Source organism: Electrophorus electricus, chromosome 19 (assembly GCF_041902795.1).
Source record: "Electrophorus electricus isolate QZ-2024a chromosome 19, ASM4190279v1, whole genome shotgun sequence".
Taxonomy (NCBI): domain Eukaryota; kingdom Metazoa; phylum Chordata; class Actinopteri; order Gymnotiformes; family Gymnotidae; genus Electrophorus; species Electrophorus electricus.
Genome location: NC_137515.1, coordinates 5,108,449 through 5,125,000, shown reverse-complemented (window position 1 = coordinate 5,125,000; position 16,552 = coordinate 5,108,449). Strand labels below are relative to the sequence as shown.

Here is a 16,552-nt window from a genome sequence, read left to right as displayed (position 1 = left end):
GATTGGAGGACCTTCCACAGTCCGCTGCTGTGGTTCTCGAGAAAATTCCGCGCAACCTTTCCAGGGAAATTGTTGTGCTTTTGGTGGAGAATATAAGTGGCCTTTCTGAAGAGGAATTCCTACTGGAGTTAATTTTTGAATCAAACACTGCTGTTGTGACTTTCAATGGCCCCACTGGTATGTGTTGAAATTTGCGTTGAGAAATAATTTTGTGAAGTAACATTTGTTTATTTTGTCTTCCAACACCTGGTCAAAACAAGATGTTAGATTTATGTAGCCACTACAAAAACTAGTCAGAATACGCCTAACTGCTTAAAGTCCACGTATGCAGTTCCAAGTTTACATTTATTATTCTTCTACTGCATACCTGTCATATTATTGAATATCTTACTGTAGTTACTGAATAATGGGTTTTTTAAATACTAAAACATAATATTAAAATAACAATCCTGGCCTTTTGGTAGTTAAGTGAGTTATTGTCTTTCTCCAGTTGCAGAAAAGTTCCTTATGGAGAGCAGGGCCAATAAAAAATTCCAAGATTACGGTCTTAAGGGTCGGGCCCTAGAAAACAGTAAAAGCATTAAAGTGGAAAACCTAACTGCACAGTCTAACAACAAACATCTGCTAGAACTTTACTTTGAACGATGGGGTGGAGATGTGGCAAGAGTCGACACAATGCCGGAGGAGAACGCTGCTATTGTCACCTTTCAGAATCCAGAAGGTAAATGTTTTAGCTTTGCAATTTTATAGAATAGCTCAATTGAGTTACATTTTGTTTTTGAAATTGAATATAAATAAGTTGCAATTTTTGAGTTATTGTCAGATAACTTTCTGGATGTGTAATGCTTGATTTGTTAGATTTTGCAAAGTTAATTTATATTGCATCATACTAGACCCTGAATGACTGTTGACACATTATGAAACATATATTGTTTTTATATATTTTAATTTGACATAACTGTAATGGACTATCCAAAATGTTTATTTCATATCATATTCATATAGAAAATGACATTTAAAGTCTGTCTGTCATTTTTCAGCTGTAGAAAAAGTGCTGAAGAAAGAACACCATATTGGCAACACTCCAGTCACTGTGTACCCATATTTTGAATCTTTGGGTTTGGCCTTGTATGGCAAACATAGACCAACATGGACTCTACCGAAGCCTTTCACAGAGAAGCTCCACCCTTCCATCAGGCTGTTTCTTCAGCAGACGGGGCAGGTGTCCTCTGTCTGTGATCAGATGGCCTCACAATTCTGCCGGGTGAACATGGACAGTGACGAAGTCCTGTTCAGCCCACTTCCTGGCCTGCTCAGACAGAAGGACCTAACCAAGAAACACATAGTATCCTGGAGGCAAAACACCGAGGGCTACTTCAGAGTCCTAATCTCCAACTATGCTGTTTTTGAGCACGCAGTGATTCCCTCTCTGTGGGCCACCGTGGAGAAAGACATCCGTTCCGTAGTGAAAGATAAAGCAACCCTCAGCATGGATGTCTCCACAGGAGTCCTAACGTTGGCAGGGATGCAGCAGGACGTTAAGCTACTGAAGCCAATTTTGGAGGATTTTTTAAGGAACGCATCGAGCCAGATAGAGAGAGACAAAAATAGCACCTCGGACAGCATGGAGATGTCCCAGGCCATGTACTTACTGCTTATGCAGGAGGGGCTGAAAACCAGCAATGCAGCTAAATATCCAGACCTGAAACTCGTCTATAAGAAGGACACCAGTCAGTTAATGTTCCTTGGTCTTCGTATGGAAATTGTTGATGTCAAAAACTGGATACTTGAGAGGCAACTAAAGGTAGAACAAAAGGCTCTGCAAATCAACCCTTCATTGCTAGAATTCTTGAGATCGGTTAACTGTGAAGTGATGTCACAAGATCTGTTCACATCCAAGGGAATTAGCGCTCTCTATAACGTTGAAAAGGAGGATATTGTATTGATTGCGAGCTCAGACAGAGTGCTTACTGAGGCTGAGAAGAGACTTGAGACAGTGCTGGCATTTCATAGTCTCCACATAGAGGACCTCAGTCTGATGAATAATCCAGAATTGTCTACTCTCATTGATCAGCTCTGTGATACTTACAATTTATCCAGGAAGAAAACTGTGCTTATAAAACCCTCTAAACAACAGAACAAACTTATTGTTTCTGGCTTTAAGGAACCGGTCACAGAGGTCACCAAGACATTGGAGAGATTCATTGATAGTCACTCAAGGACTGAAGAAGCCATTCGTGTGAAGTCAAATGCTGTAGTGAAATTTATAAAAGAGAAGAAGTTACAATCCTGGAAGAATATTGTAAATGTGAAAGTAGATTTTGATCTAAAAAGACCCTTGATCCAAGTTTCTGGAGAGCGCAAAGATGTCCATCTGGCCATGCAGGTTTTTCAGAAAATTGCAGATACTCTTCATACTGATAAGATGATCATTCAAAAAGCAGGCGCCAAAAAATACTTCCAGGAGCAGGGCAGTATGTTCTTGATGATGATAAAGGAACGTAGATTTGTGATCGTCCTGGAGGAAAGCTACACGATGGACGAGAATGAAGATGATTATGATAATAGTGGAACAGAAGACTTCGGGCAGATGTCCTGTGAGATTCAGTTCCCTGGTGGGGCCGTCATCACAGTCAGGAAGGCCAATATCTGTCAGTTCAAAGTGGATGCTGTGGTCAATGCCGCCAACGAGGACCTGAAGCACATCGGTGGGGTAGCACTGGCACTACTGAGAACTGCTGGTCCATGTTTACAAGAATACAGTGACCAGTATGTGGCTGCACATGGGCCTCTGTCCCCTGGGAGTGCCGTCACCACTGAGGGAGGACGTCTGCCGTGCAAATACGTGGTGCACACTGTAGGCCCCCGTTACTCTGACACAGACAAGATTACGGCTGTGAAGCGCCTGAGATGGGCTGTGAGGGGAAGCCTGAACCAAGCCGCGCAGAAGCGCTGCTCCTCCATTGCCATCCCGGTCATCAGCTCAGGGGTGTTCGGCTTTCCTCTAGAACTCTGCACAGAGACGATCGCCAAGGAGTTGCGGGCCTACGTTGAAGATCAGAGACGTCAAGGTGGCTTGATGCCACTGAGGGAGATTCACATGGTGGACAATAATTCCAGCACTGTAAATGCCATGGCTCAGGCTGTTAGGAAGGAGTTTGCAGACTTCAAACCCAAAATGACCTTTCCACAGCAAATTGGATCTCATAGGCGTGGCAATCATAGCCGAGGCCGCCGAGGTCACCGAGGTCACAGAGGTCAAGTTTATCATGGTGGTCAAGGTAACCAAGAAAGCAGTTATCGTGGTCACCATGCACGTGGACATGGACACAGAGATTTTGGGTCAGCGGTTGATGATCCACGTGTTTATAGGGCTACTGAATCTGTGCCACTTGAACATGAAATGCAGTCCAGCAGGCAATACTCAAATCCACAGTCTGGGAATTTGGATAGGTCAGGCTTGCTTGAAACGCAATGCACACCAGAGGGAATCAAAATCATTCTACGAAAAGGGAATATCCAGGATGCACTTGTAAGTGAACCTGAGTATACAGTTTTTAATCATTTGTAATTGTATCGTTTATTTAATGATGCACAAATAGATTGTGAAAAAAAAACAACACGTACAAGGAATGGCTTTTAACTCTTATCTTTAATGTTAATCCTCCAGTCTGATGTGATTGTCAACACCATCTCAGAAGACCTGGATCTCAGTAAAGGAGCAGTCTCCAAAGCTCTTCTCCAGGCTGCTGGGAAACAGCTCCAGATAGAAGCTCAATCTCACGTGGCCAACTCAGGATCTTCCAGTCTAAATTATGGAGACATAGTGTGCACTGATGGCTATAATTTAAATTGTGAAAGGGTCTTCCATACTGTTTGTCCATTTTGGAAAGGAGGAACGGGTTCAGAAGATGAGGTGATTGAAAATGTTATGAACCTATTTCATATAAAAGTAAACACTAACCATGCAATGTATATGTTCTTCTCTATATAAAGTATATATTTTATTCCTAATAGGTGCTGAAGCAAATTATTTTAAATTGCCTTAAAAAGGCAGAGAACCAGAAAATGGCTTCAATTTCCTTCCCAGCCATTGGCACTGGGAACCTTGGCTTCCCAAGAAATCTGGTGTCCAGCACCCTTCTAAGTCAAATCCATAACTTTAGCGCCAAAGTCACACCACAGTACCTTAAGGAGGTGACTGTGATTGTGCACCCATCGGACAGCGAGACTGTACAGGTACCGTAATGAAGTGGATGCGTCCTGTAAGCTGGCTGTTGCGTGGATGCTTCAGGCTCCAAAAACAAGTTTTGTTTTTGCTTGTTAGTGCTTCATCAGGAGTTTTAGAGTGGGAAATCAGGGTCCAGTCCCAAAAGGAGCACATGGCATTCAGCAGTCACCAGCCAGAAGCTCAACAGAGGCTGCCAGATCCTCGCAGTCTGCTGGTAAGCCCCTTTAAGGCTGTTATCACATTGATGTTTCCATGTATAAGTTTACTTTGGGCTTTGGGCTGATTGCACTTCTCTATCCATTTATCGATTTATGGTTATCCATTTTAATGAAGGCAAGGCAAGTTTATTTGTATAGCAATTTTCATGCACATTCTGAGTACTTAAAGGAAAATGGTAGGCTACCAGTGAGAGAAATATTAGTACAATGAATAATGAGATGGGTTATTGCTGTGTTAAACCAGGCTTCTTTGGAGCAGTGTCCACTCCAGAACTGGGAATGCATTCGGTACAGGTGGGGAATCTGACCCTAGAGGTGTCAACAGGTGACATCACCAGAGACAAAAGTGATGCCATCGTTAACTCCACCAATCAGTCGTTTTCTTTGAAAGCAGGTAAAAATCATGTTATACTGAATGATTGTGACAAGTGACTCTGACATGATTATAGGATGTCAAAGTCCTTAGCAGGTTGGCTCTACAATGGTGTGAATTCCACAAGTATTCTGAGAATTTCTAAAATCAAGTTGTGTATATGGGTTGTTCTGCCAGGAAATTCTAAAAGACCTTTTTCACTATGTGACACAATTTTGTATCTTTGTGACATGCTTTAATGTAGGAGTCTCCAAGGCCATTTTAGATGGGGCTGGATTAGCAGTGGAACTGGAGTGTGCACAAATTGGTCTGTTCACCTTTTTAAGTTTCTCATAAAATACATTTCCATAAAATGTGCCACCACTTTATAATGATTTTGCATTCTGATGGCTGTTTGAAATAATATGCATATATATTTGACAGTGAATGGACAACGCCATCAGCCAAAGGACATGATAGTTACCTCAGGAGGTCAGCTCCCATGCAGAAACATCATTCACATAATGGGACGAAATAGCCCTGTGCACATTAAGGACGCTGTTTACAGTGTCCTAAAGCTGTGTGAGGAAAAGAGGTTCTCGTCCGTGAGCTTCCCAGCCCTCGGCACAGGTACAGCGTCCCACAGCTTTCATGATTCCACTGTTTCCCAGCTTCCCAGTGACCTTTTTTTGAGGCCTGCCAGGCTTGCATATGGTACGTGTGCTTCCATCCATGTGGATTTTTCTCCGTGTCCCGTTGGTCAGGTCAGGGCGGGGCGAGTGCTTCTGCGGTCGCTGATGCGATGATCGACGCCGTGGTGGACTTTGTGAAGAGGAAGAAAGGAGAGTATCTACGAAGCGTGAAGTTCACGATATTCCAGACATCCATGCTGCCTGAGTTCCACAAGAGCATGCTAAGGAGAGAGCAGGAGAACGTTGGGGAGGAGAACACCATGATGGGGTGGATTAAAGGTTGGTCAGCGAGTCCTGTGAATGTGATGAACCACAGCAAACAATGCAAAATAAGAGTGAAAATTAAAATTAGGAGTAAAAAGTAAAATAAATAAATAAATAAAAAAGGCTAAGAGACAATCAAACAACAAAGCCAAAATAAACCTGAAGTTTCTAAGCATGTTAATTGTTCTGTTCTTCTTCAAAGATAAATTTGACTCCGTTGCAAACTTCTTTATGAGAGACAGCGCAGAACGACCTGTAGATGACTTTGTGATGGTGGGTGAGGAGTTTGAGCCGGCTGTGTTCCAGCTCTGCGGCGAGAGTCTGAAGGATGTGACCGAGGCCCGGGATTTGATCACCAGCCTTATAGTGAAAGAGCAGACGAGTTCAACTATCCAGGATTCATTCATCAGCTGTTTCACCAGAGAGGACGCGGATGCTCTGAGCGCCCTGCAGAGGGAGCTCTCGGTCAGCATCCGTCTGGTGAAGAGCGGGCTGGAGCCGGTTATTAGCGTGGAGGGCCTGACGCGGGACGTGGTAAAGGCGGAGGGTCAGATCCGTGACATGATCCGCAAAGTAGAGAAGGCCGAAACGCGGGGACGGGAAGCCTTTCTTCTCAGCACCATAGTAGAGTGGCAGTATCTGAACAGCAAGAACAAACCCGTACCCTTTGACCATCCCACTAACTATGACCTGGAGGAGGCATTTAAACGAAGACTACCTTGCATTAAAGTCAAGATCAATAATGAAGAGTATGAGGCTGATTTAGTAAAAAAAATAGCGTTTGGAAGAAACGGAGTGATTGAATTGAAGAGGACCGACTATAGGGGTAAGACTGCACTTGAATTGGTGAAAAAGCAGCAGGTTAGAAACAAAACCGTCAGCTACAGTCCTTCTAGACTGAATATTGTGTTGCTCCTATGTGATCACTTTTGATGTCCATTTTCTGTATTTCAGTGGATCTGTATATCTATGGCCTTGTTTATTACTTGCATGTATTGCATACATGTACTTTGTTTGTTCTAGACAAGCCCTCTGTGTCCTTGCCTCAGAGCTGGGATGACATGAAGGGGGACTATTTTTTGCAAGTTCAAATTCAGGAAGGCAAGCAGGAGTACACAGATGTGGAGAACGAGTTCAGGAAAACCGGACTGGCCTCTAAAATCCTTGAAGTAAGAGCACCGTAAAGGAGATGCATTTCACCTGTCACAGGCCCAATCTTTCTGTGTGTATGTATCTGGGCATGTTCGGAACAGCTGGATGGCATAACTGAACAGCCATCCTGGTGACTGCTAATGCACATATATACAGATGGTTCATTGTTGCTTCTTAAAATTCAGGGCAAAATTCTTTTGCCCCCCAGTTTATGGACATTCAACTCTCAGAGGTTAATTGTGTGCATTTTGACCTGTGTACTGTGTAATGTCCACAGATCCAGCGGATCCAGAACAGTACTCTGTGGAGAAACTACACCATCCAGAAGGCCCACCTGGATACCAAGAACAAGCACACAAACAACGAGAGACGCCTTTTCCATGGCACTGGTCCTGACAATATAGACAAGATCAGCCGTAATGGCTTCAATCGCAGCTACGCTGGGATGCATGGTAGGGGCCGCATTACTAACGCTAATACTAATACTACTACTGCTAAAAATAATAGTTAAATCTAGACCAGAGGTCCTCAAATCACAGTCACGGTCTGGTTTCTACAGATTCCTCCCTTTATCTTAGAGGCAGATAAGACGACAAAATGGCCAGTTAATTACATTACTGTTAACGACCAGTAATTAAGTAGTGCAAATCAAATTTGGACTCTCAGGAACTGCAGAGCAGTACTGCTGATCTATAGTGAGCTCTGTACCCTGGAACTATATTGTATTATAACTTGTCTCATTTTGTCTTGTCCTAAGGGGCCATGTATGGGAATGGTGTATATTTCGCTGTGGACCCGGCGTACTCTGCCCAAGGCTACTCCAAAGCAGACACGCAGGGTCATAAGCGCATGTTTCTGGCCAGGGTGCTCGTGGGGGAGTACACCAAAGGGAAGAGCACCTTTCTCGCTCCACCAGCCAAGAGCAACTCTTCCATTGACCTGTACGACAGCGTCACTGACAACCAGCAAAACCCGTCAATGTTTGTGATCTTTCACGACGTGCAGGCTTACCCAGAATACCTGATCATATTCCAGTAAACATGGGGGGAATTCCAGTTGTGGTTAATTCTTATCAGTGACTCTTTATTGTGGAATAAACATTAGTGGACTTGATAGATTAAAGAACACGGACATCTCTATTGCTGCAGTGTAGTTGGTAGTTATTGCTATTAGGTAATGAAGTACAGATTCTTATGGAATACTTGCAGATTGAAATTGTTTGAATTGATTTTCAAAATGTATTGGTGAAGGAAAATCTACTGAATTCATTTATGTTTGTTCATCACTTTCCCATAATATTCAGATATGGTAATTAATAGTCTCATAACTATGCAATACTACACATGTCCACAAGGAGGCAGGATGCAGCTCCTACCATTACTCTCGGTTTTCCCAGTTTTTCAATGTTGTCTTTTCCTTTGATTCTCTTACTAAACTGTGATGTGCAAAGCACTGTAATATTAGACACAGTGTTTCTCCCAAATCATTTATTAAAGAAATGGAGGAACAAGAACAGCATGAACAATTGAACAGGTGAACACTGACAGAGGTGTCAAGCTCAGATTAGCTGACTGTTAATAATGTTATTTCCATTGACATGTTTGGTTTTTACAACATCTTAGCAAAGAGAATACCCCCCCCAAACAGCACAATTTAACACACTGAGAAATTGCCATCCTGTTTCATGCACCTAATACAGGGTAGAAGACAAGAGGCCTGAATGGCTATCAAACCGTTTACATCAGCTGATATGTGAAAATCTGAATGGCAAAACTCACTATCTGCACAGCACCTTAAAACGTAGTCATTTATGTGGAATGATTTGTCTAATTTTGGCTCATGAAAAATAAATGGCGATATGGAAAAAAAAAAACAAAAAACCAATGTTAAAAGTGAAGTATTGTACATAATTTACAGCGTTAATTCATAGTGTTCAATATGCTGAACAACCACATAAAACTGATTAATTATTAAATATGTTGAAGTACATACAGTCTTTTCATGTGTAACACTACTGTTACATTAACATATAATCTTTTTACATTCAGTCTTAGATCATTGAGGTACCTCTGTTAAATTAGACCTCGGTGGAAAGTGGTGTGTAGGTGCCAACCTAATCTCAGCATGTTTGTTTAAGGGCTTTATGTCAGAGGTCAACAGATTGGTTGAATCACACTGCTTTTAGGAAAGGATTTCTAAGCTTGCATCTCAGACTTCCCAGCCAGACATGGACTGGTGTGTTCCGGACTTGATTCGTCCATCGTCTCTCGTGGGTTGATGGCTGATGGCTCGCTCCGGCTGTGCTTCCTCTGACACCCATGAGAAACGGCGCCCCTCTCCCGCACCAGGACCCTCGGTGAGGCCGGCAGCCGCTTCCGGGCGACTCTGCAGCGGAGCAGCTGCCTGTAGGCCTGCCGGAAGTCCCGGTTGAGCGCCGGGTAGAGGATGGGGTTCACAGCGGAGTTGAAGTAACCCAGCCAGAGCACGACGGAGTGCGCGAGGAGCGGCGGGTGCGTTTCGCGACGCAGTCCCATGCAGGTGAAGTAGATGAAGTACGGCAGCCAGCAGACCAGGAAGGCGCCCAGCACGGCAGCCAGCGTCACCGTCGCCTTGTGCTCCCTCGCCGTGGCGACCGCCGACGCCGAGCGGGCGAAGGAGGGCGTGGCCGCGCGGATGCGACGCACCTGAGGGAGACAGGGGCCAGGGGCTAATGAATAAACCTACTGTGTGGGATTGTATAGATTGTATATAGAGACGGTATGATATAGAGGGAGAAAGATAAAGAGAAAGACCTGGCAAGATTCACTAGGAACAGTCCTCAGTTTAGATGACAAAGTGGCCTATGATCTTAGTGCGTTATGTCATATCTCACAAAAGCAGAAATGACCCAAGTGGATGTGTTGCCACAAACACTATCACTACAGTGGCTTTAATTGCATACGATCAGGTACCTGTTCACGTGCCGTGCAGAAAATTCGGTGGTACATGCCACACATAACCAGCAGGGGGAGGAAATAAGTGCCAAACGCGACCAGCACCACGTAGTCATTGTTCCACTCGTAGCGGCAGGTCCTGCCCTCCCCGGCCTCCTCGCCCACCTCCCGGTCCATGTTCGGCACGCTGAAATTGGCCGTGTTCCAGCCCAGGTGGACGGGGGCGAAGGCCAAAGTGAGGGAGAGGGTCCAGATGGCGCCGAGGGCGGCCAGCACCCGTCGGGGGGTGACTCGCTCCGTGTAGTTGAGCGGCGCCGAGATGGCCAGGTAGCGGTCCACGCTGATGGCCAGCAGGGTGAAAATTGAAGCGGCGCAAAGTGTCACGTCCACGGAGAGGTAGACGCTGCAGAGGGTGCCCCCCAGTGGCCAGCGACCGTCACGCAGCTCCAGGGTGGCGGCCAGCGGCAGCACCAGCAGGGCCAGCAGCAGGTCGGTGACGGCGAGCGATACCACGAAGCAGCTGCTCAGGCGACGCAGGCGACGGCTGCTCGCCACCGCCAGACACACCAGCGCATTGCCACCGATGGTCAGCGCGATGAAGGCCATCAGAACCACCCAGCGCAGTGCTGCCCACGCCATTACTGCCAGGTCCCCCAGCAGGGGGCTACCTCAGACGTAGGACCGGCAACCCCGCGGCTCCGGATATGTGTGTTTCAGCACTGAACAAGAAGGCAGACGTGGATCTTACAAATGGGATTAATCATTAATCAAACTCTAAACCATGTAGAGATATTCAGAGTTGTAGTGATGTATACAGTTTCCGGAGAAACAGGACATATTGGATGGAGGTCCTTCGTCAGCTGTTTCGCCAGCTTTGCTTGCACAGCAGTTGAAGGAGTACATGTGTACTTTACTACAATTTGGAATATCTCTACATCTCTTACTATAGTACACTGCAGTTACTGACTTGGAATCTTCTACCATATATGTGTGTGTGTGTCTATGTTTGTCTGTGTGCAGGCATATTGTCTTAATAACGTCAGTTGACCCCTAATGCAGATTAAATGCCAAGGGCCAGGTTTCCTGTGTTATCTAAGAAATTGTCTTTTTACATGAAAAAGGGAATGCACATAAAACAAAGTTCATCCTCTTTAGAAACAAACAAACATGATATAAATGGAAGTAGAGATTCCCGAGCGCAAAGCCACAGTAGACATCCAGGATGGTAGTGTCTCTGCCAGTAAAATGTCATCACAGCTTATTATTTCAATTCTTCTTCTTCTTCTTATTCTTGTGTTGGCACCTGAGCTTATAAATAAGGGGGCAGCAGTGTTAATGAATGCGCATCTCGCTGATGTGTTGCATTGCTGCACATCCTGGAAGGTCACCAAAGGAAATCTCATGCAAACGAAGGTGCAGGCTGCAGACAGGCAGGCTTCCGCACTGGAGGTTGGACTACGGAAACAGGCTGGCGGAGTTCTGCAGTGCTTGCTTGGGAATGTTGCTTATAAGCAGTTTGGAACATTGCTTATAAATATATAAGTTTAGTAAAGGCATCATCTTATATATTTTATGCTGTAGCTATTATATCTTATGATTTTTTTTTTTCAAAATTTAAATCAATTCAGTGGATTCGGAATGTTGTAATGAAATAAGGCTTTACTGTACATGCAATATGATCAGAGAAAACATTCTCTAATCTCATTCTGGATAGATTCATTAAACAATCAGGCTTGCTGGTTTCAGTGGATATGGCCATCTCTGCTTGAAACCTTTTTTGGTCATCCAGTTCCAGTCCTAGCTAATTTTCCCGATTCCCCGATTTCCCGAGTTTAAGACATACAAAAGGGAGGATGACAGCTATTAAGTCAGATCAGAATGGGAGTGGTGCTAAGAGCCTATCAGACACAGACCGAGACTGAGCCTGTAATGAGATCAGAACTCCAGAATCAGGTTATACGCAAACAGTTACACACTGCTGTCAGTGCAGATGATTGTACCGTTCAGGGCCCACATACAGACTTCTTCAAGATGTGCACCTTTTTAAAAAGGATTTAAAGCAGACGTGGTAAGCAAAATAGTTTTTTTTTTTTTTTTTGCCAGATGATAGGTGTGCGACTTGAGGTTGTACCCACCAGAGCAGGTACTGAAGTGTCATTTCCGTGTGCTTCCGTTTTGCAGAGAATGTGATTTTAAACGCTGTTTGGATTTGGTTTGTCGATGTGATGTCACACTGAGAAAATACCCCAAGTCACCTGAATAAACCTCGTTTGATTCACTGCAGTGCCTTCCACCGGTGTCAGCGTCCACCCTGACCCCCTTTGATGTGACCGATGGGAACAGAGATCATTAGAATGTAAAATCATTGGCTGAAAATAACCTTTTTTTTCAGTGGAGAAAACGACATGGTAGGCCACACACCACACCAAAGCTCAATAAGGTGTTGTTTTTATGAGCATTGTTGGAATTTTTATGGTCATTGTTTAAATTTAAAAAAAAATCATCACAGATGCCACAGAAGTCTTTAAAAGCTGAGGGAGCTTTTTAATTAATTTTTAGGTAATTTAAATACCCCCCCAATGGTCATTGTAATATACATGTACAAATAACATTTCTCATTGTATTTATCCAAAATTCATCTGTATAAACAACATTCTTCATTGTATTTATCTGAAATTCCCCAGATTTTGACCCCTACACATAATTCAAATGGAGATGGCGTTTTAAATTGGTGGCTCTGTTTTGGAATGGTCTCCTAGGAGACATGAGGCTGACAGTCGAATGCTGCCCCCCAAATAGAGAGACAGTTTGGTGATTATTTATTTTCGGAAGTGATTAACTGGTGTACATGTCCAAAGTGTGGTAGTTATCAGTAGTGTTCAATGTGCATCGTGTGAATATGTTTGAGTTGGTTCATTTAGAACATGTTGTACTGTGTAATGCATGTCTTTTGTATACCTTTGTAATGAATAACTGTATTTTTGCATTTTTGCTCATTATGAAAGATGATTGCCTAGTATATGGATGATATTCTAAGTATCCTGATTTTTCATGACGTCATAATCTTAATTATTGATGAATTCTTGAAGAGTCTTAGACGTATTGTTAGTGAACAAGCGTTGTAGGTGTGAGGCCTTAGTCTTTCCATTTGCTAAACATAAATGGTGACTAATTGACTTTAAAAACTGCATGCAGTATGGATGTATATATGTTAGGTGTTATCTCAGTTACCTCGTTTGATTTCCCTGAAGGAGGTCAGAGATGTAGAGAGGCTTTTAAAGCACCTATGTTGTTTATGTTTGCACTGAGGGATGGTAGATCAGTAACAGAAACAGTAACAGAATCAGTAATATAACTGCCTATCCAGGGGTTGTGGTGGTCTCTGTGAGCTCATTTAACTGGATTTTGAAGTTGATTTTCCTGTAAATAGTACTGAACATATGCATAGCCCCCCACAGTCTTTGTCTTTGTGTAGTGTTATAAGTGCTATTTTCCATGTTTGGTTACTCCAGAGGTACTTTAGTGTTAGAGTGCCTACTGTTTTGAATATTTTTTAAAGTATGTTTAACTGGAATCATTGCAAATAAGTAGTTAAACTTATTTTTTTCCCTCATAACTTCTCTTCCTATTCATATTTGTTAATTAATGTGTTGATTGGGTCAATTAATGACTTTTTTCCTCTCCATTTTGAGAGAGTCTATGAAAGGCACTACGTAAATTAAACTTTTATAATTAAACACTATATAAATTAAAATGATTATTATTAGTAGTAGTAGTAGCATTGCAATTTGAATTGTGGTTATTGGTCCAATGATAGAGATGGATAGGTTCATCCACTGACTCAAATAACCGTTGTTTTTAATAATACTGTGATATTTAGATGAAATAACTCTGACAACCTGGAGAAACTTTATTTCTAAGTGTGTGATATTGGTGGTGATGGGCAGGGAGTAGTTTTGAGGTGTGCTGTTCCTTTTACTCGTCTCCGTCTTCCAGATGGAACTATTTTCAAACAGCTACGGGCTAGCAGTTTTAAAGGACAGATGGTGAACAAAGATACTGAACCAGATCGTCTGGAGCTGCCTGAAAAGAGTTTGATCAATTAATAAAAGCTGGACTATATCCAAATAATCTGAAAGTGTTTGTACTTTCACGTAGACTACTGTACCTTCACAGTGTGTGCAAGAGCCACACCCAGCCAACCATCTTGCTCATACTGAGGCAGACAAAGCAACAAACCAAAATCAACAACAACAACAAAAAACCCAACAAACAAAAAAACAACAACATAAAATACAAATATACATACATACAAGCAAAAACGGAGTCAGGACATCTGGGCCTGTACAGAGTCAGAACATCTTTTTCACATTTGTGTAGGCCACTCATGGTATTGTTTATCTTGCTATGAACTTTACAACCTGTCAGATTTGAGTCCTCCTCAGCAATGCAAACAAAAGCTTAGGTGTTTAGATTTGCCATAAAAACAGACATACAAGTTGGAGTGTCTAATCTTCATGCAACTTCAGTTCGACATTTGTATTATTTTCTGCTCTCTCGTAAAATGTAACATATGGTGTCTGTCTCATGGGTATACATGCTTGCTTCTGCAAAAAACCATACAAGACTGCAACAGAGATGACACGATAGTTCACTAGACCTCACGCAGACGCGAAGGAAAATGAGTAGATTTGATGAAATTTTGACAACCCTTCTGTACATTTTAAACATTTCTGAGCATTACAAGAGAAGCTAGAGAGACAGAAAAGAATGGAGAGTGAGAGCGACAGTCATAGAGAGAGAAAGAGAGAAGGAGACAGAGGAGGGGTGATAGGGAAATGGATAACTCGGAGCCTCTACTTAATCAGTTGCAATGTGGACATGCTTAGAGAACAACGACTCGGACTGTAAGAGTGATTAACATCATTTTGCCAAGTTTAATAAAATTACTGCATAGCAAATAGAAAATGATGCTTTGTGCATGGCACAAGATTGGTGTTTAGGTCAACAGTCAGCAAAACTCAAGCCTCACACTGTTCCTCAAGCAGTATACCTCAATACCCTGCAGGATTCCAGTATACCTCAATACCCTGCAGGATTCCAGTATACCTCAATACCCTGCAGGATTCCAGTATACCTCAAATTCCAGCAGCCACCATAGCCACAGTGGCCCCACTGGACCTGTGCGAAGATCCACTCTTATGTTCACTTAATTGTAGGAGGGAATGAAAGCAGCCTAATGGTAAGTGGTGTTAGATTAGGAGGTGTGCATTTTGCTGAATTTCATGATACAACCCCTTGCCAAAAACATTAAAAAATGTTTTTGAGCCATGGAATTTGCACCAAGCAGGTGCTTTTATAGCTGCCGACTTTAAACTGGACCTCACAGACATCTTTCTCCAGTGACACTGCAGACCAGGGAAATGCTGGCTGATTAAACACAACTTCCCAGTTACTGATCAAAGCGTGCACTGGCTGCCAGCTGGGACTCAAAAGCACATGATGCATCTGAATGTTAAGATCTCCTCAAACACAAGGACACTGTTACACCTGCCTGATCCTCCTCCTCTCCTCACCTCTCCTCTCCTCTCCTCTCCTCTAGTCTCCTCTCTTCTCATCTCCTTTCCTCTCCTCACCTCACCTCACCTCTCCTCATCTCTCCTCTCCTCACCTCATCTCCTCTTCTCACCTCACCTCTCCTCTCCTCACATCTCCTCTCAACTCTTCATCTCACTTCACCTCATCTCCGTTCCTCTCCTCACCTCAACTCACCTCACCTCACTTCTCCTCTCCTCATTTCAGCTCTTCTCTCCTCACCTCACCTCACCTCACCTCACCTCACCTCACCTCACCTCACCTCTCCTACCAGCCCTCACACAGCCAGTCAGGAAACATACATAGATCACTAGGTAGAGGTTGGTTTTTTTATATGTTAAACTTTACATGTTTATAATATATATATTTACCATAATAATAAGATGTACATAATAATAAGTCTTTATTATATTTAAATAACATAGAATGCCACTGACTAGACATAAAGTACATATCTATACAAACAAACCTTAGCTTAGACTCCCAGCTAGTGTTAAAGAAGTGAATTAACATATGGGCAGTAGTGCGTGTCTCCTGAAGGGGAGTGAGGTACTCACTCTGCGCAGGTGTGTGTTTCGGCTGCGGTCGCATGCATCCTGCTGAGCGCGAAGAGAGACCGAGCTCATATCTCCAGGGGCCAGGAAGAGATCCTCTGTCAGCCTTCTTGCCCGTCTCTCTATCTGTCTGTGTTTATGACCTCTCTCTCCCTTTGTGCTTTTACTACTCTGTCTCACTCATCCACTCATTAGTTCTGCTTCTCTTTGTTTCCTATCCTCTCCTCCCCTCCCCTCCCTTACTCTGCTATCCTTTATTCCTCCCCCTCTTCTCTTCCCCATAGCCGTGCTCGCCCATTAGAGCTGCCCGCGCTCTGTTTCGCTCCCCGCTGGGGCCTGGGTGCGCCGTCGCCGTGAAGAATGCGGCACGTTGCCGTATTTACCTGCGAATGAGAAAACGGTGAGCGCAGATGAAAATGAACTCCGCCAAAAATGGCTGCTGAAGTGAAAATACTGTTCAGCCCAACCGAGCAAAGCTGGGCTGACGCAAGCATGTCCAGTCATGCAAAGAGCTGCTTTTTTTCCCTTTCTTTTCTATTTCTAATGAAAGGAAACGAGTTC

The 16,552-nt window shown here is 43.5% G+C and overlaps 2 protein-coding genes across 4 annotated transcripts in view; one reads left to right on the top strand and one right to left on the bottom strand.

The window, feature by feature from the left end:
• Positions 1-8,372, top strand: part of LOC113588738 (protein mono-ADP-ribosyltransferase PARP14) — a 9,867-nt gene extending 1,495 nt beyond the window's left edge. For all 3 annotated transcript variants that reach the window (XM_081702460.1, XM_027028053.3, XM_027028052.3), the window contains 14 exons: positions 1-177; positions 491-721; positions 1,041-3,532; positions 3,671-3,916; positions 4,018-4,239; positions 4,328-4,445; positions 4,694-4,843; positions 5,067-5,129; positions 5,246-5,431; positions 5,566-5,772; positions 5,960-6,583; positions 6,781-6,926; positions 7,187-7,361; positions 7,667-8,372. The exon at positions 1-177 is cut by the window's left edge and continues 54 nt beyond it. In XM_081702460.1, coding sequence (XP_081558586.1) covers positions 1-177; positions 491-721; positions 1,041-3,532; positions 3,671-3,916; positions 4,018-4,239; positions 4,328-4,445; positions 4,694-4,843; positions 5,067-5,129; positions 5,246-5,431; positions 5,566-5,772; positions 5,960-6,583; positions 6,781-6,926; positions 7,187-7,361; positions 7,667-7,947 — 5,318 coding nt within the window. In that variant the 3' untranslated portion in view covers positions 7,948-8,372. The remainder of the gene's footprint in view (positions 178-490; positions 722-1,040; positions 3,533-3,670; positions 3,917-4,017; positions 4,240-4,327; positions 4,446-4,693; positions 4,844-5,066; positions 5,130-5,245; positions 5,432-5,565; positions 5,773-5,959; positions 6,584-6,780; positions 6,927-7,186; positions 7,362-7,666) is intronic.
• Positions 8,373-9,025: 653 nt separating this feature from the next.
• hrh2b (histamine receptor H2b) lies at positions 9,026-16,424 on the bottom strand. Its single transcript, XM_035535529.2, has 3 exons — positions 15,995-16,424; positions 9,861-10,561; positions 9,026-9,593 (listed from the first exon to the last, which is right to left on the bottom strand). The coding sequence occupies exons 2-3, from the start codon at positions 10,479-10,481 to the stop codon at positions 9,105-9,107; spliced, it is 1,110 nt and encodes a 369-aa protein (XP_035391422.1). The 5' UTR covers positions 10,482-10,561; positions 15,995-16,424; the 3' UTR covers positions 9,026-9,104.
• Positions 16,425-16,552: the final 128 nt, after the last annotated feature.